Source organism: Littorina saxatilis, linkage group LG5, assembly GCF_037325665.1.
Source record: "Littorina saxatilis isolate snail1 linkage group LG5, US_GU_Lsax_2.0, whole genome shotgun sequence".
Lineage (NCBI taxonomy): Eukaryota > Metazoa > Mollusca > Gastropoda > Littorinimorpha > Littorinidae > Littorina > Littorina saxatilis.
In genome coordinates this window covers 16286993-16312826 of record NC_090249.1, presented here as the reverse complement: position 1 = coordinate 16312826, position 25834 = coordinate 16286993, and the positions used below count along the sequence as shown (strand labels likewise).

The 25834-nt window shown below is 40.6% G+C and overlaps 1 protein-coding gene across 4 annotated transcripts; it reads left to right on the top strand.

Moving 5' to 3' along the window:
• Positions 1-7205: 7205 nt before the first annotated feature.
• LOC138966402 (alpha-N-acetylglucosaminidase-like) lies at positions 7206-25662 on the top strand (the record flags this gene model as incomplete). Of its 4 annotated transcripts, none has more annotated exon segments than XM_070338629.1 (10): positions 7206-7351; positions 7693-7765; positions 12574-12660; positions 14918-15003; positions 16489-16593; positions 17144-17327; positions 17862-17905; positions 18407-18464; positions 19507-19606; positions 24232-25662. In XM_070338629.1, coding segments are annotated over 10 exon segments (1110 nt in total), but the record flags the coding sequence as incomplete, so codon positions are not given.
• Positions 25663-25834: the final 172 nt, after the last annotated feature.

Below are 25834 nucleotides of genomic sequence, written 5' to 3'. Positions count from 1 at the left end.
GCGTGTGACATTTTGATCTTGCATATAATAACATACATTTCAACCCTTACGATTTGCACGTAAGTCTTACGTTTTTTCCATGTTTTTCCAGTTGTATGTTGTAAGACCACAATCTTAAGTTTTTTCTCAAAATCGCAAAAATCTTATGTTTTTCCCCCTCAAAATCGCATTATTTAATACATGTCAACCTCTATCACACACTTACCATAGTAAAAGCCTCTTCACACCATAAGACAGGACCAAACACCACCAAAATCGCATTAAAATTACGTTTCTGCGAGTCCGTTTGCTTTCGTTTTCGGATCTGCGTTCCGCATGATTCTCAAATGGATCACTTCTAGTTTCAACTGTCATATAACAAGGGAGATAACTGAAATGCTTATGAGTAACGGGTGCTCAAAAATGGCATCTACAGCAAGTTCAGGTCAGCCAAAGAAGAAACCCAAGGTATACCATGGGAGATATTTAGTGGAGTGGGAGGGGGCGACACAATTCAAAGGATTCATCAAGGCTTCACCAGAAGGGCACGGGTATGCCTTTTGTATTCCGTGCGTGAAGTCTGTGAAAGTTACTGCGTCCGGAAAATTCGATTTGGAGCGCCATTTCCAATCATTTACATGGAACACTCTCAATCTACGATTTCTTATGGTTTTTGGTCCTGTCTTATGGTGTGATGAGGCTTTTACTATGGTAAGTGTGTCATATAGGTTGACATGTATGTAATAATAATAATTGTCAGTAAGTACTGGTGTCACATGACTGATGTGAACCAGTTGATTGGCTAATGGCGATGCGCTAAAACTGTTAGCGCACTCCAAGAGTGCGCTAACTTTTCCACAGAGCGTATTCTTCCGCCCTTTGCCTAAGCGAGACTGTACTCTCATCCTCAGAATTAATTAATGACATGTAGCTTATATTCTCCACAATAACAATGATTATGACCATAAATTTCCTGCTTCTCAATTAAAGCAGAAGTGGTTTTTTTTTCTGACAGATTGCATGTGCCTGTGCCACAGTTGCCACTGATCTAAAAATAGAACCCGCTGTGTCTAATTTTTCAGTTTCGACTTGCGAAGATTCCTCTCATAATTATGCCATGTTAGTGGCATGTAGCTTATTATCCACATTACCAAATGATGAGTTAGTATACAATTCCCAGCAGCTAACAGAAAACACAAGTGTTATTCTGATAACGTAGCAGCTAGAGTAGATCAGCACGTAGCAGACTACACTGAAATACGACTGCATCTGTTCAGTAAATGAATGTTTTCCGTATTATTGTTTCAAGGCAAGAACAATCGGAATCGAAAACGTGTAGGGTTTAGAACGTTCTTACCATATATAAGACTTATTACCAGCCTGCCTCATGCGTGCAGACTCAGTGCAACGGGACGAGCAATTTTTGTTTTTGAAATGAGACTCAGTCAGTGGTTCGATTGCGATAGCCTAGCAGACGACATAAATCCCGCTCAGCAAATTAACATGTTGGGCAAATGTGAACGATAAAACGATGGGGATATAATGCGTGTAGGGTTCAGAGCATTCTTACCATTCATATTTAGTACCAGACTCCCCGATGAGTGAAGATACCACACGAGAAACATGCCACATTTATTTTGAAAATGTGCTTTCCGTCGACCTTGGCAAGGGGCAAAACTCTGCACAGTCAATCTGTCGAAGCTCGATGAAGGTTTCGAATCGCAAATAACTAAGAGCACAGTCCTTTCTCCGAGTTTAAATGAGATCTCTATGAAAGATCATCACTTTTTAGCTTAACGCTACACTGGAATTTACCAACAGAAATTAAAACAAGAGTTTGGTTTAACCTTTTAACTACCAAGTTTATTGTTCTGTAGAATCCCTCAGCTCCCAAGTTATTTTGAGCAGAGACGGTCAAAAACGGGTATGCGTGTTTAAATTATTATTACTCAGTTTCTCTTTGTCAGATTGATAAAAAAAAATTGGTATGTTATTGGATAGGGATCAAACTTCAAAGAGTGTGTGTTCTTCTTCTTGGTGGTATGTATGTCGCAGTGTTATCATGATTTATGTACCTGTTTACCTGTCAATAAAGTTGAAACAATTACGCTTACTTGTTGCTCCGGTATATCATCCGTTTCGCTGTCACTTGTTGATATTCATTGAACAATCAAAGTAGGTCAGATCAGCAGTGTTCACAGAAATGCTGATGTCGAAGCCAGAATCTTCTAATTGATGTCTATTTTCGTGGAGATAATCAAGCATAGTCATGAAATCAGGATCACTGTCATCTGAATCCATGTCGGCACCAAGCGCCCAAAAGATTTGGTGAAAAAAGATCGATTGTAACTCTCACAGAGATCGAAAGCACATGGGGAAAAAACAAGGCGGAAGTGAGACAATCCCACAATGCATTTGCAACCGTCTTATTACTACTGCTCGCGCACAACAACCGCAAACAACCGAAACAGACGCTACACCGGCGAGGGGCGGTATCGGGCGGTATGGGAATAGCGGCAATGGCGGAAGACGGGCGGTATCGGGCGGTATGGTAGTTAAAAGGTTAAACAAGTTTATTCAGTAAATTCCATTGGTACTATTACCGCATACATGAAATAAGGAACATGGAGCACAACAAGCTAAGCTTATGAGCGTACTCTTAAAAGCAAATGAAATTTGGCGGACGATTTTAATATAACAAATTTGAAATAATGTCAAAATAATAATGGTAAATTATGGTAGACAAACATGTAACAATAAAAGTGAAAACAAAACCAACAAAAAACAACAACAAAAAAACCAGTGCTAAACTAACAACCGTACTCACACGCGCTCGCACACTCACTCGCACACACACGCATACAATGACTTCCACATGGTTGAAAATAGAATACTACCAGAACAAAGAAATGTAAACAGTACTGCACATGGTGGATGAGATAAATGCATTCATTATTCAAAACGTTTGCTTAATAAGATAAACCTGAATAACTGGTCAAATATCAATGCATTTTCGGTGTCTGACTTGTCTCTATTGCCATACAGAAAATCATCAGCGGTTAGCAAATCATAGTTGGGCAGTGTTGACAAGGTGACTTCACGTATTTGAAGAGATAAGGGGCAATGAAAAATATAGTGCTCCGCATTTTCAACAGGATAACCACAAGTGCATGACGGGTCTGGAATTAAATGTCTGTCAAATAGATCACTATTTAGATTGCTGATCCTCAATCTCAGTCTGCAATGGATAATTTCTGATTTTCGATCAGATGTGTATCTATACGAGGGAACAACAGTATCATCAGAACTAATACGTTTTTTAAATAACCCAATAGAATCAAGTTGTTTTACAGTATCTGGAAGCTCATTCCACAGGGAAGTCGAAGACAGAAAAAAATGACTTTTTATACAATTCAGTTCGAGAGTGGGGAGTCTGTCTGTCAAGTGGTCTTCGTCTATGGTAAGGGTTCACAGAAGCAACGAGAGGAGGCAGACGTTCTAGTAAGTATGGTGGCACGCGTGCATTAACTAATTTGAAATACAAAATCAATTTGTGTCTTTTTCGCCTCTCCTTCAGTGTTGTAAATCCTGATTCATCGTACAATTTTTGGTGACTCGTGCCACGAACTGCACCTATAATGGTTCTTATGGCATCAAGATGCAAGTTTTCTAATAAAGTAGCTAATCTGTCAGAACAGTTATCCCAAATGACGTCAGAAAAATCAAAATGGGGAATAATAAAAGATTTATACATAAGTTCAAGTGCCTTTCGGCTAAGGCGATACTTATAGGACCGAAAACATGAGAGAAGAACACGTACTTTAGATATAATTGACTGAACATGTGATTCCCATTTGCAGTCGCTCTGAATCAGTACACCAAGATGTTTGTGAACGTGGTTTTCTCTCAGAACTGTTCCATCAAATACAAGAGGAAGGGTTTCAGGCATTCTATTTCCAGAAAAGGTCATCAAATCTGTTTTTAAATTATTGAAATTAACTTTCCATTTTTCCGCCCAGTGTGCAATTTTGGCTAAGTCTGCATTTAAGATCTGTGTCCGCGTGTTTGCATCATTTAGAGATAAATACAAACTGGTATCATCAGCAAAAAGTTTAATGACAGATTCGATATTAATGACAATATCGTTAATGTACACAAGGAACAACAAGGGCCCCAGAACAGAACCTTGGGGAACACCTGAACAAACACGTCCGTATGTCGATTTCCTGCCTTGGATAACAACGGCTTGTAACCTGCCTGTCAAATAATCTTCAAACCATTTTAATAAAACACCTCTTATGCCTATAGCATGTAATTTATGCAACAAACCCTTGTGCCACACTCTGTCGAAGGCTTTTGATATATCACAGAAAACAGCCTGAGTCGTCAACTGCTTATCTAAGGATTGACAAAAATCGTCATACATACTCAACAACTGAAAACTAGTTGAATCACCAGGAATAAACCCTGACTGAGAAACCGTTAATAAATCATTCTCTGTGAGATATCGAAAAACATGGGCTTGAACACATTTTTCCAATACTTTTCCAATGCAACTGAGTAATGAGATCGGACGATAGTTACTGCAGTGTTCTTTTTCACCTTTCTTATAAATGGGATTCACATGAGCTACTTTCCAAATTTTCGGAAACTTTCCCTCAGCCAACGATCTCTGGAAAAGGGTTGCAAGCGGATTTGAAATGATACAAGCAGCAAGTTTAAGAAGTTTATTGTGAACCAAATCAGGACCTACTGCTTTCCTAACATCGAGGTTGTTTAGAACAGCGTACACCATTTCGGTAGTTATCACGAGAGGACTAATGGAGATGGGCTCTTCTTCAACTGGTGGAACGTCATCATCATGACCTTGTATATGCGACTGTCGTAGAAATGCTTCATTAAAAATCTCGGCTTTGTCCTCTGCAGAGTAATACACAATTCCATTGCTTTCAATCGGCGGAATCTCATTTGTACTCATTCCTTTCTTTTTCAAAAAAGAGTTGACTACCTTCCACCAGTCTTTATTGCCAAAATTATGAGGTGACAATATTCTATTTTCTAGTTCCCTAATGTGCTCTTCTTTCCTTTTTCTTATAACATCAGTCAAATTATTTCTCAACCGTCGGAAAAGAGACCAGCACCATACAGTGTCCAGACGTTTGGCTAATGCGTGAATATATTGCTTTTTCCTAATCAACTTTTTGATTTCCTCGGTGATCCATACAGCATCGTGTCCGTTCATTGTCACTACCTTTACAAAACAAGAGTTTGCGTGTGACGAAAGCACGACACACTTGAGACAGCCCACACAAAAGTAGATTTGACACAAACCTGACCACACAGTTACGCCTATCCAAATGCGCGTTGCAAAATGTGCGTTTTGAATCTTCTTTTTTATCTGGCGGTACTGACAATATCGTTATTGAAACAATCCCAGTGCACTAAGGGATTTATCGAGCAAATCTCGAAAATAATTATTGAACTCGGCGCTATGCGCTTCGTTCAATAATGAATTTTCTCGATTTGCTCTATAAATCCCTCAGTGCACTGGGATGTCTCAATAACTTAAATAATAATAATACGAGAATTTATATCGCGCACATATCTCATCACAAGGTGACTACCCCCCGCGGGTTAGGGGGAAGAATTTACCCGATGCTCCCCAGCATGTCGTAGGAGGCGACTGACGGATTCTGTTTCTCCTTTTACCCTTGTTAAGTGTTTCTTGTATAGAATATGGTCAATTTTTGTAAAGATTTTGGTCAGGCAGTATGTAAGAAATGTTAAGTCCTTTGTACTGGAAACTTGCATTCTCCCAGTAAGGTAATATATTGTACTACGTTGCAGGCCCCTGGAGCAAATTTTTGATTGGTGCTTTTGTGAACAAGAAACAATTGACAAGTGGCTCTATCCCATCTCCCCCCTTTCCCCGTCGCGATATAACCTTCGTGGTTGAAAACGACGTTAAACACCAAATAAAGAAAGAAACAAGGTGACTAAAGGCGCACAGTACGAAATATGAGAGAGCCCTGAAATGCAGCCGCTTGGCGCAGAAGGGACAGCACTCTATATTTTGGAAGAAGCATGCTGGGTATTTTCGTGTTTCTATAACCCACCGAACTCTGACATGGATTACAGGATCTTTTCCGTGCGCACTTGGTCTTGTGCTTGCGTGTATACACGAAGGGGGTTAAGTCACTAGCACTGAACTTTGGGGTGCCACGATTGACAAAAGGGTCTTTCCTGGCAAAATTGTATAGGCATAGATAAAAATGTCCACCAAAGTACCCGTGTGACTTGGAATAATAGGCTGTGAAAAGTAGGATATGCACCAAAATGGCTGCGATCTGCTGGCCGATGTGAATGCGTGATGTATTGTGTAAAAAAATTCCATCTCACACGGCATAAATAAATCCCTGCGCCTTGAATATGTGCTCGATATAAATTGCATAAAATAAAATAAAAATAAAAAAAATAAAAAAAATCCCTGCGCTTAGAACTGTACCCACGGAATACGCACGATATAAGCCTCATATTGATTGATTGATTGAACTTTACTAATACATGTACAGTCAAACCTGCCCTTACGGCCATCTCTGGAAAGCGACCCCCTGTCCCCAACCACCTCTCTGCAGCCCCGGTCTCTGTCAAGTTTTTCTTCTCTTTAACCCTAACAAAACGGTCATATAGGTTTTCGCATCCATGGGAGGTAATCGGAACCGACCAAACAGACTGAGCCAGTAGCGCGACATATGTCGTGACAACCAGGTGACAGTATACGTAAAGTAGCGCGACATATGTCGCGACAACCAGCCTAAGGGTTAATTTACTTTTCCATAGCGACCTCCTGTCTGTAAGGACCATTTGTGACCCTCCACCACGAAATGAGTCGCATGTCACCTCGCGCGGTTCTGCGCTAGACTTGATATAAGTCCGGAGAGTGTATGGTAACAGCGTGAGGGTCACCTTAGTCACAGGCTTATAACTCAAACAGTTTTCGCTCTTTTCTAAAACGGGTTTCACCACTGGATAGAGCATAAAATACTCTTTAAGAAAATGTAAAAATATGAAAATCATGCAAAGGTGACATGCGACTCATGTCGTGGTAGAGGGTCACATTTTTGGTCGGTCCCTTACGTGGTCATTATAAACATGTTCGAGTATAGTTAAAAGATGCCACCTCTCAGGTGTGTAATATTTCTTCATAATTTTGTGTCTATGTTCAGGGCCCCAGCTTTGGGAGGCATTTCATGGCCAACTCTACCATGGTGGGTCTTGGGTTGACCATGGAGGGCATCTTCCAGAATGAGGTCATCTATGAGTTCATGATGGAGAATGCATGGAGACCCCAACCAAGGAACGTCACTGCATGGTCTGGTTATGTTGCTTTACCTTGAAAACACTGTTTGAGTCATTTTTTTAAAGTCATTTTTTTGTAAGGGTAGTGTTCATTTACTTTTGTATTTACTTGTGTGTGTGTGTGTGTGTGTGTGTGTGTGTGCGTGCGTGTGTGCGCGAAAGTTAAATATCCATCACTTTTTCCAGAAAGTCCACTAGACAACACAATTTGATGTGTTTACAAGAAAGAGGCAGATCTGACAGTATGATACAAACGATATAAGTAACAACCCAAAAATGCAAAATAAATCAGCGCATGTGTGTGAAGAAGGAAATGTAAAAGATATTTGAACTATCCTGGTTGTCTGTCCAAAGGATTTCTGCCTACACAAAGCAGAGGTATGGCTTCACCAGTCCTGCGATTGACTCAGCTTGGCAGCTACTTAAAGTAAGTAACCAGAATTTCTTTGCTGGAATAATAGTGGGTTCAGATAGTGCAAGTGTATGGAAAGAAGATGAGAAGGGGGGGGGGGGGGGGGACAAGGGGATTGCAAAAACGGGAAGCTGAGATACAAAGATTGTAAAAATTGGGTGGGAGTGGGAGAATTGGAGAGTTACAATGGTAATATATTTGTGAGTTGTCAGGTTCGGGAAAATAGGTTCCGTGGAAGGGGAAAGGTTACTTGAGTAGAATCGGGTCAGTTCAAGATGGCAACAGAGCAAGTACTTGTCAACAATGTTTGGTATTCATAGTGCTCCTTTTCAATTCCATTGTTTGTTGATTCTTACTGAGATTCAGTTAATTATCTAAGAATTATGATGTGCATCTTACTGAGTTTCCACTTGTTAGACTTGTGCGGCAGCTGAAACACTTTGATACACATTTGCAATGAAGAAAACGCTGAAGCAAGATTTGACAGCAGAAGACAGTTATCTGCATTTGGTTTTACAGTAGTACAAGATGTTTGTATTAAAGTCATACTTATTTCTACAGCCATACCAATCAGAGTAAAGTTCTTAAAATATCAATATTGAGATGAGATTTAGAATTTGTTTAAGTTCTTGCATACATAATGGTTGAGTTAATTAGTTCAATTTTCAGCAGGAGTGGCATGCAGAATGTGTGTTCAGTGCAGAATGTGTAGGATTTTCCTCATCTCGTCAGAATTGATTTATGCTTGTGTTTGACAAAAATGTTTACACTGACTTGTCGCAATTGGCAGGAAAGTGTTTACAAATATTATAGCTCAAAGCAGTACCACGGTAGAACAGGATTCATGTACCGGCCAGACGTCAATCACTATGACCCCTACCCAGTGCCGGTAATTAAGTGCTGTGCTTAGCCTAACATCCTTTCTACCCCTAGGCACTTGTTCAGTGAAGCTTTTTAGGATCAACTTTGTGGAGACACACTCCTTTTCGTATTTTTTTTCAAGTACCATGATGGAGAGGAGTCATTGCAGCAGCTGAAATTCATATCAGAGAAGGGCGTTCTTTTTTTTACGTTTAGCAGATGACATTTTCTTTGGTTTGAACAGTATTTTATTTCCATTTACTTACACATGAAATCTACATACATTCATAAATATGAAAACAACAACAAGCCTACAGCTTATGGTGACATTTTTTTTTTTCGACCAAGAAACTAGCTGCCTCTATGTTTTGTTGATTTACTGTCAAAGGCTCTGAAATGCAACAGAATTTATGCCTACAAATTTTACACATTTAATCAGCCATGGAGTTTATTGATATGAGCTGGCTGGTGCAGACTCATATAAGGCTCAGACATGTACATTGAGAGCAACATTCAAGGGCAGTGTGATGCATGAACATCTTTAATTTCTGGTTATCACAAATTCGTTCCTGAGAAGTTTTACTGCACAGGTGCACCTCTACGTAAAAGCACTTCTCTTTCCTAAACATGTGTCAGTGTCTTTTCTCACTTGTTTGCCTCTCTGGCCCTCTTCGTGTTGTGTGCTGTGTCTGACTCGCCTGACTGTGATGTGAACAGGGTAGTGTGTACCGATACAACTACACTGTCCGCTACCACGCTAAAACAGGATTTGTCAAACGACCCAACATCAAGCCCCATGTCCAAGTCCCGGTAAACATATGTTTGTGTATTGGAATGCTAACACCCAGCATGTTCATGTGAGCTGTATTCTTGTACTCGGAGTGTGTTCTTGTTGTCATTTTGGCCAGACTGTGAGGTATAGCTCTGTTGCTATGTGTGCATAATATTGGAACTTGGCGTCGATGTGAGCTCTGTTTGAATTAATGTGTCTCTTAATGTGTTCATCTTTCTGTAGGATTGTGTTTCGTGAGCACTTGGCACTGACTTTGTAAATTCCCTTGTGTACGGCACTATGTAAAGTTTGTCTTTCTTCACCGTGAAGATAAGAAAAACAAAAAAGTAAACAAATAAAACCTTGGCCTTCCTATCACTTTCTTTTGGCTGCTTATTGATAAAAGTTATAAAACAAATTACCAGTATAAAAACCCATTGGTTAAGCTTTTCTTAATAAATGTTTTGAAGATGACAATTATATTCTAAGCTGAAGTGTTATTAATACAGACACACATCTCATGCACATGCGTGAATAAATTACATGTGGTACATGAAGTGATGTGAGTTTGACATCACTCTTCTGTACTTCCTATGTAGACAGTTTAAACTCCTGCACACAAACCATCTTTTTTTCTGGTGCATTGACTCAGATTACATTGTTGTTTTACTTGGACCTCAAGAAACACTGACATTCAAAGTCTAGTGTGTTTTGGGTAGTGATCTATGTGGCTGTTTGAAAAACCAGATCAGGTTACAAATGAATTCTCACACTGTGATATCATTGAGTGTGTTTAGAAAGCTGCTAAAGGTCAAGAGGATAGATTATCGATCTAGCAGTCGACAGTTGTCTGGACTAACGTTGTGTGTACAGTGCTGCCTTTCAGCTGTCATAAGACTGGATGGTGTTTGTATTCTTGCTCAGAGCAGTATAGCCAGAGTCTCAGCAAGCAAGAAGACGGAGCAGAGACAGTAGCCAGAGTCTCAGGGAGGAAGAAAAACTGCATTTTGGGTTGCTTCAGTCACTCTCAATGTTTCCAATAACCTTTAATGGATAGCTCACCCAGTGGAGTCCATTTCTACACACTTGCAGCTAATGTGGAAAGTTTAGAGGTTATGCTATAACGACTGACGTTACTTTATGTTCCCTCAAATGTCATGGCCATTAGATGGGGGTCTCACTGCATGCTGACATACTGTCGTGAGCCTTGACAGTTATTATGGTTGTTCGCATGCATTGAGGACATGAGACATGAGTGAGGATAAGGATAAGATTTTATATAAAGTTCCTTGCCTTTCTGGAAATACTTCCAAGTTATATATGGCATTTGACTGGAGGGTGATTGCAGTTGTTCTTTTGCTGGCTGTGCAGTCAAAAGTTTTCTCCTGCAGGAGCAATTACGGTGACAACAGTGCTCTTTTTGTCTAGTTTAGACATTTTTTTGTGCTGAGAAGGATTGTACTGATTTGCTGCCATTTCTTACTTTCAAAGTCAAGCGTGTACAACAGTACCATAAGCCACACTGATTTTGACAACGTCATCTTGACAAGGAGGCCGATGAATGACTCTAATATTGAACGTGATGTAAGTTTTAAGGGGAAGGTGAGGTTACATCCCTTCCCATCCCCCCCCACACCCCTCCCCTTGAGGGTTTTCCCCTAGAATTGCCTGCGTACATGCAGTTATATTCTGACTGAGTTTTGTGTTTCTGTGTTCAGTGTATGTCCCTGTTTTTCCCTGGTCTGGCTTGTAAAGTATATTATAAGCCTGTGTATATGGGATTGACAGGTTTTCGGCAATGCATCTAGTACGTCCTCTTGCTTTTGCTTTCTTTAAGTCCTCAAAAAGATTTGACAAAATCAGGTTTTAAAAAGGGGGGAGTCTTAGAATTAGAGGTAAATTTACACAGGTTATGAACAGGAAATCTGAAAAAGCAAGGTCTTAAAAGAGAGGAATTTAAGGGGGGGGGGGGATGTTAAAGGGGGGGTTCCACTGTTGTCAGAAAGGCACAATGGCAGACTTGACTACAGGCATCTACTTTCGCTCACAAGAAAATTTAGCGGTCTAGGGGGGGGGGGATAATCACCCACAACACCTGCATTTCCTGTCCGACATGGACGTCTGCTATAAATCTGTTTTTCGCGCAGCGGAAAGTGTAACAAGCTCAATTTCAAGACAGCATGAGTCCTCCATAATCAATTTATGTGTTTGTATTAACATAGAAAAGTATAAAATACGTTCCAGAGAGAGAGAGAGGGGGGGATTATACTTCTTGAGGTATGGCATGTATAATTATATCAAAGGTTAGCTGAGAAACCTATTAGGATTCTGACTTGAGCTGCATGTGAATAAATAAGATGTTTGGCTGGTTCATGAACTCTTAATTTGTTGTGAAAAAATCAAAATCAAAAATCAAAACAACAGCTGGAAGTGGAAAATGTCTAAAGACCTGACAGAATTTGAAGGAAGTGCATGTACAACAACAGGTTCGACAAAAGTAGATCTGAATTGAGAAAGGTGAGATAGCAGGTGAGAGTTGCACTGCTAAAACGAAAAACTGGTTCAACCTGTTTGAAGACAACATTCTGGTTCACGTACTCTGTTCCAATTTGAACCAGTATTCTACATGCATTACTGTGGTATCAACACCTGAATACTATCATGGAAACAAGTGCATGGTCCTTCTGAGCATATTTTCTCCACTGCTAGGGACACTTGCACAAAACATGTAGACTGCCTCATTTTTCTTAGAAAAACATGAGGTATTAGTGTTACTTTGTCACAGACACAGAAACTGATTGAAAGGGACTTTATTTTGTCACACATTTTTTTCTCCTTTGATTTTTTCTCATTTATAGTCAAGCGTTTACCATTGCAAAAATGGTCACCACAACAACGACTATTCTCTGATCACGCTACGACCAAGGCTGGGATATAACAATGCCACTGATGTGAGTGTTGGCTTCGGGGCTTGCGGAATTGCCCTTTTGTTTGTATTTGTACAGAATTTAGCAGCACATTTTTTCTTAATGTTGCAAGGCTTTGCAGAATTGCCATTTTGTACTTTCAGATGCACTGTGACTGTTTCGTCCCGTAGTAATAATGCTGAGGCCTTTTTTTCTCTTTCGCTTATTATAAGCTTAATCGTCTGATATGTAGACTTTTTGATGACTTTTCTTCATTGCTCTAGTCGAGCGTGTGTAACTGCACTACGAGCCACACAGACGGCGATACTGTGCTCATCACTAGGAGACCTACCGTGGGGTCAAACGCTGGCGTAAGATTTTTACATACATTATGATTTTTTTTAAATTCAAAGCCCCAAGACCTAATCTTAAGATTCATGCAAACCAATTGAGAATGTGTGTGTGTGTGTGTGTGTGTGTGTGTGTGTGTGTGTGTGTGTGTGTGTGTGTGTGTGTGTGTGTGTGTGTGTGTGTTGTTGGCAATTTGCTTCTTCATCCATTCCCAATGTTTTTTCATGACTTTTGAATGAACTGAACAACATGCCTCCATTTTCATCTTCTTTGAGATTAGCCCCACCCCACCATGCAACCCCTCCCCCACACACCCCCCCACCCCACAACCCCCCACCCCACCCCCCACCCCATATGAGGAAAAGGGTTTGAGTGCTCAGTCAGTTTACTTTGAGTAAGTATCTTTAAAAAGTGTTTTCTCTGATTCGGAGGACTGCAGTTGTGAATATTTCTTTGAAGTCAAAATTAGTGCACCTGCCTTGTACTCACAAGAGGGATAAAGTGTTGACTGGAAGTGTCAAGTACAGAGGATTAACTCCCCTTATAATGAGTTGAGCTTGATCGAGTTGTTAATGCGAATGATTGTGTATGAGTGCGCCTTGAGTCGCATTCTGGTGATTATGTGCGCGTTATAAATTCTCGTATTATTATTATTATAAGACCCACCAATTTTAGACTTCCCCTTTTCAATTTAAGACCTTGCTTTTTCAAAGGACAATTATTCACATTGCGCCTTTTTTGGGGTTGGTGAATTGCATAAGGTTATGGGCTATATTCTTGTCTTGATAGCACTGTTTGGAACAACTGCCATAAAGTGACAATTTCAAAAAGAAGAGCTAGGATCTGATAACGAAAACTAAGGATTAGGTATCGCATATGCCCACAAGCCTGTGAAAGACTCACAGTGATTCAGGGACCCTCGCATTCCCTTGTATTCGTTTGTACATTGAACGCCAGCTTTTGCTTCTTTTCTTCTTCTTTTTTTTTTTTACCATTTTTTTTAGCTTTTATGGGTGTGTTTTGTGGGTGTTTTTGTGTGTGAATATATAATTTGGAGCTAAATTAAACAGGCTCTGTGCTGCACTGTCGATACACTCTCTCGAGTTTCCTTACTCCTGATTTTTTTCTCTCACTTTTTAAATAGCCAGGGTAGTAAGTCTAACTTGGGTAGCTCAGATTGCTGGCTATTAACTGCATTTTAAGTACTGCTTTTGTTTGCAACCTACCTTGCTTAATAACCATATTGTTTGTTCCTAACTATGTGTTGCATGGCCTTTGTGTTGCATGGCCTTTGTTTTGCATGGCCTTTGTTTTGCATGGCCTTTGTTTTGCCTGGCCTTTGTTTTGCATGGCCTTTGTGTTGCATGGCCTTTGTTTTGCATGGCCTTTGTTTTGCATGGCCTTTGTTTTGCATGGCCTTTGTGTTGCATGGCCTTTGTGTTGCATGGCCTTTAATTGTGTTGCATGGCCTTTAATTGTGTTGCATGGCCTTTGTGTTGCATGGCCTTTGTTTTGCATGGCCTTTGTGCAATGCATGGCCTTTGTGTTGCATGAATCTTCCCTGTGTTGTTTTTGTTTTGTGTGTGCTGTACATAAAACTCATACATGTATTTATATATATAACTTTTAAGTATATTTTAGAAATTTAGTGTATAACGCCGTTACATACTTTTAAATGCTGATGACTTCTGAGGAATTATTTGCTGTGAAGGTAAACTGAGAGTGAGTCTCAGATACTAGCTGTTGCCTTATATTTGACTCTAGACTCAAATTGTAATAACAGTTTTACTTACATGTACAACCATTTGCCAGAACTGGTGATTGTTAGAAGTGATTATGCTTTTGTGAACAAGAAACAATTAACAAGTGGCTCTACCTCATCTCCCCCCCTTTTCCCGTCGCGATATAACCTTTGTGGTTGAAAACGACGTTAAACACCAAATAAAGAAAGAAAGAAAGAAGTGATTATAGTGGGTTTTTTTATAAGTCACTGTTCAAATAATAGATATGTATGCAATTCTTACAGCATTGTTGTTCATTTGGTAGTAGAAGTTAATTAAATCTTGAACATTTTGTTTAACTTGAAACCAAGCAGCTCTATGTATAAAAACAATGCCTAGTTTCAGAAAATCCGGATTGGGCTTGTTTAGTGTAGAAACTTGATTTAAACCATGAAAGTTATTTGTGTTAATCTTACATTTATATATGGTCAACTACTAAATGTGATTTAATGAGTACAGTATGATCCACCGTTTATGTGATATGATTCTGTTACAGTTGTGGTATGATCCAGAGCAGTTGTACAAAGCTTGGGATCAGCTCTTGTTGGGTGCTGGCCAGTTCAAACCAAATGAACTATTTCTGTGAGATGTTTTGCACTTAAATTGCTCTTTGTATGTTAGCATGTCTGCGTCACTCTGTGTGTGTGTGTGTGTGTGTGTGTGTGTGTGTGTGTGTGTGTGTGTGTGTGTGTGTGTGTGTGTGTATGTATGTGTGTGTATGTGTGTGTGTGTGTGTGTGTGTGTGTGAGAGAGAAAGAGTTAATATATATATGCATGAGTTCTGCTTGTGTTGTTTCAAATCAAAGTTTTGCAGTGAAGCATGCTTTTTTCTTCTTATTTTTTGGGGCATGATTTTATTATTTATATTTATTATTTATTTCTGATGGGAAACCCACCAAAGCTTGACAACATAATCCAGGGTTAGAGTATTGTGGTTGTCAAAACTGTTGAGAGTCGACAGTCCGACAAACAGCTCTTCAGAATTGAAGTTGGTCACTTCATGAGTACAGATCTAATAGTTGTTCTACCAGCAATGTTCTCCAAGCTGTACAGCTGTACAGTACATGTACAGGGATTGCGCTAGCTTTTTAAAAAACGCGTAAGACGTAAGTCATACGCAACGAAACGAAAAAAACGCGTCACGGACCAATATTTTTGCGTACTACGAAAACACGTACAGACACAAACAAAACACGCACGAAAGACTTAAAGACACTCCTTACCTAAATACGGCGAGTTTTCCTGTCGAACTCCGCGCACGCCTGTCGAATAACACCCCTGCTGTCTCCGGGGTCGGCCCGCTATTGCGCGGGCCGCTATTGCACGGGGCCGCTCTTGCGCGAATCTTTAGGGTTAGGGTTAGGGTAAGGGTTAGATTCGCGCAATAGCGGCCCCGCGCAATAGCGGACCCGCGCAATAGCGGCCCAGCCCCCTGTCTCCAACCTTCGGGCCTTGCGAGTTTGTTTCCCGCTCTAATACGACTAGACACACTTTCCGCCTTTTGGAAGCGCGAGATGGGAGAGCAGCTAATGTCTGTTTCATTAGCCGACAAGACATTATCTGGTAATACCCTCGTTACGTTCGTTTGCGATACTTCGATGCAAAAAGAAACGGACTTTAGTTTTGACGCGCAGATTTCATGTGTGTCGTCACTTCTCGAGCCCTATAGTCAGTTTCAGGATCGGGTGATTATTAAGTCAGAGCAAAAGCGCTGCGTGAAGACAAGAAAAAGTTACAATATTTTTGCGTATGGCTTACGCGGCGCGGCGAAAAAAACGCGTCAGCGACTTTTAAAATGCGTCAAATACGCAAAAATCGTGCGAAAACGCGATCCCTGCATGTATATCCCACAGAGACTATTAGTTAGGAGAAAAAAATGAAAAAAGGAAAGAAAAAGAGTTTTAAGAATAATAAAATATGAATGCAAGGGGATATTTGAAACATGAGGGTTTTCATATTGGAAGAGATTAAAATGAGAGTTGAGCATCTTGGTATTTGTTCCGTTAAGCTGGTGTTTGGTACATGTATAACCATTACACATTTATTTATTTATTTATTTTGTTCTAGCTATGACCTGGTGGATGTGACGAGGAACAGCCTGCAGGTTCTGTCGCTCAAGTTCTACACTGAAATCACTGATGCCTTCAAGGAAAAGGACATAACAGCACTCAAGTACGACACTGTATTAAAATATTGTTAAAAAAAGTATTTACAGTTGACAGAAATCAAAAGAATATGATAATCACAAAAATCCTTTGGTAAAAAGTCCCTTGTGTATTAACTCTCGTGAATTCATTGAACACTGTTTTTGTCTCGTAGATTTAACATGAAGCACTCCTTGTTATACAGTAGTCATTTTGTTTTAGAGAGGGTGTCTGAAAGTGGAGTTGAATCTATCTATCAAAAGAAAACAGATGAAACAATTTCATAGAGGACGTTAATTTTTTTCACCAAAAGGGCTCAAAATTAATCCTTTCACAGAAAAGATCCTGTAATCCATGTCAGAGTTCAGTGGGTTATAGAAACATGGAAATAAGTAGCATGCTTCCCCCGAAAGCGGCGTATGGCTGCCTGAATGGTGGAGTAAAAGCGGTCATCCACTTAAAAACCCACTCATGCAAAAACATGAGTGAACATGGGAGTTTCAGCCTGTGAACACAGAAGAAGAATCTTTTACCTTGAAGGCCCATTAAAAAGAGATTTCACTGTGTTGTGACTATAGGGCGGCAGGTGGGAAGATGGTAGATCTGCTGACAGACATGGAGACACTGCTGGCATCAGACAGACACTTTCTACTGGGCAACTGGATCCACGACGCCATTGCCTATGCCTCCGACATGAAGGAGACCTTCCTCCTGCAGAACAACGCTCGCAATCAGATCACTATATGGGGGCCTGACGGAGAGGTGGGTACTGGAGGGAGGGAGGGAGGGAGGGAGGGAGGGAGGGAGGGAGGGAGGGAGGGAGGGAGGGAGGGAGTGAGTGAGTGAGTGAGTGAGTGAGTGAGTGAGTGAGTGAGTGAGTGAGTGAGTGAGTGAAGAAAACAAGACAAGACAAAATCATAAGCATGAAAGTGGAAGGGGGAGGGGGGGGGGGGGGGGGGAGTAGGAGGTGCCAATGACTGATTCCACATAACTCACTTTCTGTTGTTTTCTATATTTAGAAAGTTTGGTTCCCTTTGTTTCTCAGATCTTTAGAAAGATCGAGGGCATTAATCCATGTTGATAGTTCATTATGTAGGCGACAGGTGTTTATGTGTCCAGTCATAGATTTGTACTGGTAATGTTGAGAGCGAAAGAGATATGCATGTAACTGTAAGTATGGATATTTTATTTCTTGTGGTGTCTTTTGACATTCGATAATGTTTGGTATTATATAAAAAATAACTATAAGCTATCACGGTGCAGCCAATTTGTTAGTTTTGCCTTGTTGCTTTTCAGATTGTGGATTATGCTTCAAAGCAGTGGTCAGGCCTGTTCAAAGAGTAAGTGTGAATCGACAGTGAGTTTTCTAAATGTCAGTGTATTTTTAGTGCGTTTGATTTATTTATTTATTTTGAATATGGAAGTTAATTGGTCCTGTGAATATAGCTTGTTTTAAGATATGCCACACAATTGATTCAGCATAACTCTAGCTCTTTTATTCTGATTTATTTTTTCTCTTTGTTATTGACCCTTTATAGCTCAGTACGTGTGTTTGTGTGAGCGTGTGTTTGTGTGTGTGTGGTATGTGTGTGTGTGTGCGTGCATGCATGCGTGCGTGCATGTGTGCGTGCGCACGTGTTTGTGTCTATGTTGATAGGTGAAATTAGTTATCTATTTTATATTACAAAGTGCTCCTTTACAGAATAAAAAGGTTAGCAGATAAACAACTTTTTCCTAAACTCTAAACTCTGTTTGCACTGTTGTATCCTATACAAGTACTAATGTTGGAGTGTTTCATATCTGAATGATGTCTGTAAAGTTTTCATATTCTGCTTTTTTAGTTACTATGTTCCACGATGGCAGTTTTTCACCACCTGGCTTGTGCAGCTGATTCAAAATGTAAGTAGCGCTAAATAGAACTTTTGTGGATTCACATCACAAAAATACACCTATTATTATTTTTATCAATTGCACTCAGATTGGCCGTTATTGCTTCATCAGGAAATGGTCAATGCAAGCTGACAGTGGTCATTTGTATACCGTGTTTGTGCTTTGCTGCTTTTCCGACAGCTATGGTGTGCATTTTTACTTTGTAATAGTGTGCCCGTTTACTCACAGATTCTGCAACTGAATGCTGGTCTAAAAACTGCGTTCAGAAGGCTACACACACTTGTGAACGTTTAAGAAAATGATGAATCTCGTTACCTTTGCTGACCATAATCACGTTTAAAACTTTCTGACCACTAAGTCAGTCAAATGAATGGGGAAAAAATCAAGAGAAAAAAATCTTGATCATTCATTTTGTCTAGTGTGATTGCACAATTGTACCTCTGTGTGAACTTGCCCTTCCAATAAAGGTAATCTCCTTTTATCCTGTTTTATGTAACTTTCACATGAGTAAAGGTGTAGATCTGTGTCATGAACACGGGCAATGAAAGCACTGTAGTTTAGAGTGGTCCCAAGAATGTCCTGTCTTCAGAGGTGGAGCTGTGATAGGAATGATAAAAATGGTTTGTGTAAATGTAGCAATTGGGTGGAACACAACCACGTCTCAGAATGAAAGTCGCTTGTTCATTTCAATCCTTGTTAGTCTCTCAGGTACCAGGAGATTAGGTGAGACTGAGAACCACTTTTGTTGCACATGTCATGTGCATTTAGTGCTCTTACGTCCCTTTGTTTCTCATGTCTGATACTGTAGTTGATAACGATAGATTCATTTGAATTGTGTATTGTGTACGTGAATGTGTTTCCATTTATTTAAGGTTATTTGTTTTTAATGTGTGTTTGTTGCTGTTATTAAGATTATTATATTTAAGATTGTAAGGCGCTTAGAACTATTTTAGGATTTGCGCCCTATAAATACCCTTATTATTATTATTATTATTATTATTATTATGTCTGAAGTAAGAAAAACATGACGTGATGATCTGTACTTTTGCAGAACACGAAGTATGACGGCTACATCTTTGACAAAAACATCCTGGAACAAGTGGAGAAGCCGTTCACCTTTGCCCTTGATTTGTACGCCACCAACACTACAGGTAAGCTGATTATAAGAACTCATTAAAGATGCGCTATGTAAGTACATATACAGTTGAACCCGTCTATAATAAACACCAGAGGGACTGAGCGAAAATGCTTGTGTGAGTGAATAGCCCTACAGCCCACATGACGATAATTTGAGTGCATGCGTATGACTGAGTGAGTTCACTATCGCTCAGCGGTATGTGTGTACTTTTATTCTGTCCTTCAATGTTTGACGTGTTCCGATGTGATGTAATTTACGATGTGCAACAATTGTTGAAGCGACGGCTTGGAACAGACGCCGTATGCAGACGTGACTTTTTCACAGACGATAAGTTCACTAGCTAGGCTTCTTTGCGTCAAGGGCGATTCCAAGACATAGGTAGTTAGCGATGTTTACCGGAAAACGAAGCCGTGTAAATTGAGAGAGTGTCAGATTATTTGCCGGAGGATAGTAATTCAGGGTTAAAGGTCGCCATAGCGCACGATTATGCGAAATAGTCCACAGATATTAGGGTGTATATTATAATGTTTGGAATTCGCGCGCTCGGCACTCCATGTCTATCGGGAGCATTTCATATCTTTCATTTTAAGCGTAAGGAACTTTTCTTTTATCTTCGTAGATTACTCCATGTCTACCGGGAGTGTAGACACATAACAACTTTCATTCTTAATCATCGCTAACCCCTTTTAACATTAAAGAATATTTGTGCGAGTTTCGGGCCTTCCATCAGTTGGTGCGCCCATGTAGGCAGGTGACGTTACAATACGGTACGAGAGACGGACAGTGACTGAGACTGGACATGACGTGAGAAAGGAAGAGAGAGAGACAGAGAGATTCGGAAGGATGCCAAGTTGTTTGTTCGTATGTGTGCGATTGCCCCCGGTTATAATCAAATCTGCCACAGTTGTTAAAGACAAGTGGTTGCTGTGGAAAAAAAATTTGGCAGATTTTTTGGGTACTCGAAATGGGCAGGTGGTTGTAATGGGCAGGTGGTTGTAATGGGCAGGTGGTTGTAATTGGCAGGTGGTCGTAATGGGCAGGTGGTGGTAATGGGCAGGTGGTGGTAATGGGCAGGTGGTTGTAATGGGCAGGTGGTGGTAATGGGCAGGTGGTCGTAACGGGCAGGTGGTCGTAACGGGCAGGTGGTCGTAACGGGCAGGTGGTCATAACGGGCAGGTGGTCGTAACGGGCAGGTGGTCGTAATGGGCAGGTGGTCGTAATGGGCAGGTGGTTGTAATGGGCAGGTGGTTGTAATCAAGAGATGGGCGCCAGGGCAGGTTTGACTGCACCTTATTAAAGGACCCCAACAGGCTCTTTTTAAAGTCAGCTAAAGCAGTTGGGGTTGATTTAATGATATAGGTAAGCATATAAAGATGCAAAAACCGAACAGTAAATCACAGGTTTTGTGTTCCATCAGTCTAATTTTACACAAAATGCATGCTCAAAAAGCGGCCAAATTCGTCTGCTACGCGAGACTTCAAAATCCCCGCGGTGCCGGTGGCAAGCCGTTGGCTGTGACGTCACAGACAGGCATCGGAAGCGAAAGTAGCGACGCTCGGTCTGCGTCTTTGCTGCAGCCGTGGATGCGCGCGTACTCCCGACATCATGCCGAGAGAGTGTGCTGCTGCCGTATGTTCGCAGTTGCAAAAAAAGGACTCAGGCTTGAGTTTTCATTTGTTTCCATCCGACTCAAGGCTCAAGCAGGAATGGACTGTGAACATGAATCGGCTGGACCCAAAAACAAAGAAACGACAACAACAACAACAACAACAACAACAACAACAACACTATTGTTGAGAAACAACCGAAACTACATCAACAATAACAACAACAACAACCTCAACAACAACAACCACAACAGCATTGTTGAGAAACCAGCGAAACTGTATCAACAATAACAAAAACAACAACAACCACAACACAGTACAACACTGGGCAATGACTACAACAACTACAACGATGACAACAACACTGACAACAACTCAAAAACCAAGAACAACTATACAATGTCAACAACACCACCAACAACAGTTTACAATGATAAACAGTAGGTGGAACACGATTGATTTGACACGTAACAACCTTGATTTCATCTACGACGACAACAACATCAACTCAAATTCGAGAACATAATACGTCTTCAACAACATAACCAACAACAAATCCGATAGAACTTCAACTACAATCTCAACAGTGATCATGGGCTGCCTAATCTATTTGCTGAGTCTGGCAGACATTTGACTTTTTCCTCGTAAACTTTGTGCCTCAAACCTGACTAAGAGGATACAACTCTACATTAATCCCTGATTATCAACCCAAATAGATGGGACACTTCCGTCTCAACTCGAACGCCGCAGTAAGAACGATCTCCAGCAACAGACGCTGATACGGCTGCCTAATCTATTTGCTGAGTCTGGCAGACATTTGACTTTTTCCTCGTAAACTTTGTGCCTCAAACCTGACTAAGAGGATACAACTCTACATTAATCCCCGATTATCAACCCAAATAGATGGGACACTTCCGTCTCAACTCGGACCCCGCAGTAAGAACGATCTCCAGCAACAGACGCTGATACGGTACAGCCATCTGCTCGCTCCTAAGCCACTCCCCCAGCCTGTATGTCTACACACTGACACCAATTAAACCTCCAACTGAGCTGTTAACCCGTGATTTGTAAAAATGTAAAAATATTTTAAAATTAGGTCAAACCTAAAACCGCGATTTGTAAAAAAAAAAAAAAAAACCCATTAATTTTTCTATTCAGCCTATTGTCCCATCGCTGGGAAATTCGGATCACTTCCTCCCAGTGGAAAGCTAGCAGCAACAGATTTGCGCTACCCCAAAGTCAAGGGATCCATTAGATTTGTTTTTCAATCTTTTTTCATTTCTTTATTGTTCTATATCGCTGGCGAATTCGGATCGCTCCCTCCCAGTGAAAAGCTAGCAGCAACAGAGTTGCGCTTGTGGTCGAAGTTGTGGAATGTGTCCAAGTTGTGGAATGTGTCAAAGATGTGGAATGTGTCCAAGTTGTGGTTTGTGTCCAAGATGTGGTATGTGTCCAAGTTGTGGTATGTGTCCAAGTTGTGGTATGTGTCCAAGTTGTGGTATGTGTCCAAGTTGTGGTATGTGTCCAAGTTGTGGTAATGTTTCCAAGATGTGGTAATGTGTCCAAGTTGTGGTATGTGTCCAAGTTGTGGTATGTGTCCAAGATGTGGAATGTGTCCAAGATGTGGTATGTGTCCAAGTTGTGGTATGTGTCCAAGTTGTGGTATGTGTCCAAGATGTGGAATGTGTCCAAGATGCGGTATGTGTCCAAGTTGTGGTATGTGTCCAAGTTGCGGTATGTGTCCAAGTTGTGGTATGTGTCCAAGATGTGGTCTGTGTCCAAGTTGTGGTATGTTTCCAAGATGTGGTATGTGTCCAAGTTGTGGTATGTGTCCAAGATGTGGTATGTGTCCAAGACGTGGTAATGTGTCCAAGTTGTGGTATGTGTCCAAGTTGTGGAATGTGATGGGACAATAAAGAAATGAAAACAAATCTAATAAATACATTGACTTTGGGGTAGCGCGACCACTGGGAGGAAGCGACCCGAATTTCCCAGCGATGGGAAGATAAAGAAAAGAGAAAAAAAATCCCATAGATCCCATGACTTTGGGGTAGCGCGACTCTGTTGCTGCTAGCTTTCCACTGGGAGGAAGTGACCCGAATTTCACAGCGACAGGACAATCTAGTAATGAAAAAAAAAAAAAAAAATCTAAACATCAACAGTCGCGCCACCCCAAAAGTCAAGGGATATTGTTTTTGTGCCTTGACTTTGGAGATGACAAGAAAATATCGGGAACATTAACGTGATTTGTAAAAAAAATTACAAATCACGGGGTGCGCAGACCCTTGATTTTAACCCCCAGGCTCAAAACTAAGGTTCAGCAGCAAAAGTTGCTTCTGCCATAATAACTGTTTGTGACGTCATCGGAATGTTTACCCAGAATTCACCACTTCCGTACTCTCGCGGACGTTCGGGATACAATGGCCACCAGATCGGAACGCGAAAACGTTTCGCTTCAGCCACGAAATTCGTCGGATAATGGCCCAAAACGATTCCGAAATAAACTAAACCCTGTGAGGGAAGGTGAGAAAACAATTTCCTACAGCATGCATATGTCTGGTTAACCTAAGTCACGCCAAAACGCAAATGAACGCGTTTTTGACACCAAATACAGCCTGTTATGGTCCTTTAACTTTCTTCTGTAAACATCATGTCAACTAACACATCTGCATCTAGGTATTGTGTGTGCAACCAGGACCCTTTCACTGATGCGACTGCTGATGAGTGATAGATAGGTGTGATATAGTGTGGGGATGATTGTTAGAAATGTTTGTTTCATTATATGTATTTCAAATCTGACATTCTGTTGTTATTATGTGTGTGTGTGTGTGTGTGTGTGTGTGTGTGTGTGTGTGTGTGTGTGTGTGTGTGTGTGTGTGTGTGTGTGTGTGTGTGTGTGTGTGTACCTATGCGAGTGTGAGTGTGTGTGCACACATGTTCTGTACAATAGCACGAATATATATGACTACTTTAAACTTAGAGCACACTTGTTGTATATCTTGTAAACAGTATGTTGTGTTTGTTTTTACAGGGGACTCGGTTGCCATCGCCAAACAACTCCACGCCAAGTACAGACCAATCACTTACCACACGTTTTTCCGCAAAATGGCAGTTGCTGCTACCAGTCCAAAGAAAGCACACACACCATCACCGTTCTCATGGCAACAGAAAGGCCATAGTCGTTATGTTCCTTTGAGGAACAAACAGGAAATGACATTTGAAGAAGTGAGGGTTAGAGAGACAATTGTGGTGGTGTGAACAGTGTTGAACTAACGTGTACATTCCAACGTGCCATTGTGATATGCCTTGAGGTTGTTGATCTTGGCTGTTTGTCTGGTACTGGTAGAGGGATGTGGTTTTTTTTCTGGCTGCAGTTATATATGTTCTTTTCAATTTTCTGTTGGTTTAAACATGATTTTTTTCCTATTTAAACATGATGCAATAATAGAAGCAAAGACAATAGGGTCACAAGCTCAAGCGAACGCTTATATCAGGTGCTCCAGACAGGTGAGAAATGACACTAGTGGTTATGATTCTCAAAAACTTTTGTCTTGCCGCCGATTACAAACATAATACTGCCTGACCTGGGTAGCTGTGCTGTTGAAATACTGGTCGCATGAGAAAAGATATTTCACAGCTAAAGGAGAACCTCAGCGTGTGGTGAATTTTCCACAAAATGCCTCGATGCCTTAAACCAGTTATAATTGATTTTTGCTAGTTTTGATAATGTTAAAATGTGAATTTGTGCCACTTATATCTGCCTGTTTCTCCTTGTTTTGTTTAAGCAGTATTACATCATTTTAAGAGATTATTTTTGTGTACATTTGGCTGAAACTCCCCCCTCCCATTCAAGTTATCTTATTGTGTTGTTTAAAATAAGTTATTTTCTTTACGTTTTCTAAAAAGACTGTTGGGCTTAATTTTGCAAACTATGATGGGTTCTTGTGTGTGTGTGTGTGTGTGTGTGTGTGTGTGTGTGTGTGTGTGTGTGTGTGTGTGTGTGTGTGTGTGATGCACAGCAACCCCCCGCGGGTTAGGGGGAAGATTTTACCCGATGGTCCCCAGCATGTCGTAAGAGGCGACTAACGGATTCTGTTTCTCCTTTTACCCTTGTTAAGTGTTAATTGTATAGAATATAGTAAATTTTTGTAAAGATTTTAGTCAAGCAGTATGTAAGAAATGTTAAGTCCTTTGTACTGGAAACTTGCATTCTCCTAGTAAGGTAATATATTGTACTACATTGCAAGTCCCTGGAGCAAATTTTTGATTAGTGCTTTTGTGAACAAGAAACAATTGACAAGTGGCTCTATCCCATCTTTCCCCGTCGCGATATAACCTTCGTGGTTGAAAACGACGTTAAACACCAAATAAAGAAAGAAAGAAAAAAAAAAGAAAGATGCACAGCACGGTGACTTACATTCCACAAGTTTGAACATTTGGGTGAAATAAATTTTACAATCTTTGCATGGTGTTTTTGTCAAGAAAACTCTTTGTGTGTGTGTGTGTGTGTGTGTGTGTGTGTGTGTGTGTGTCTCTCTCTCTCTCTCTCTCTCTCTCTCTCTCTCTCTCTCTCTCTCTCTCTCTCATCGTTTCGGTTTCCGCCACAAACTTGCTGGTAATGTCAGGGAATAGAT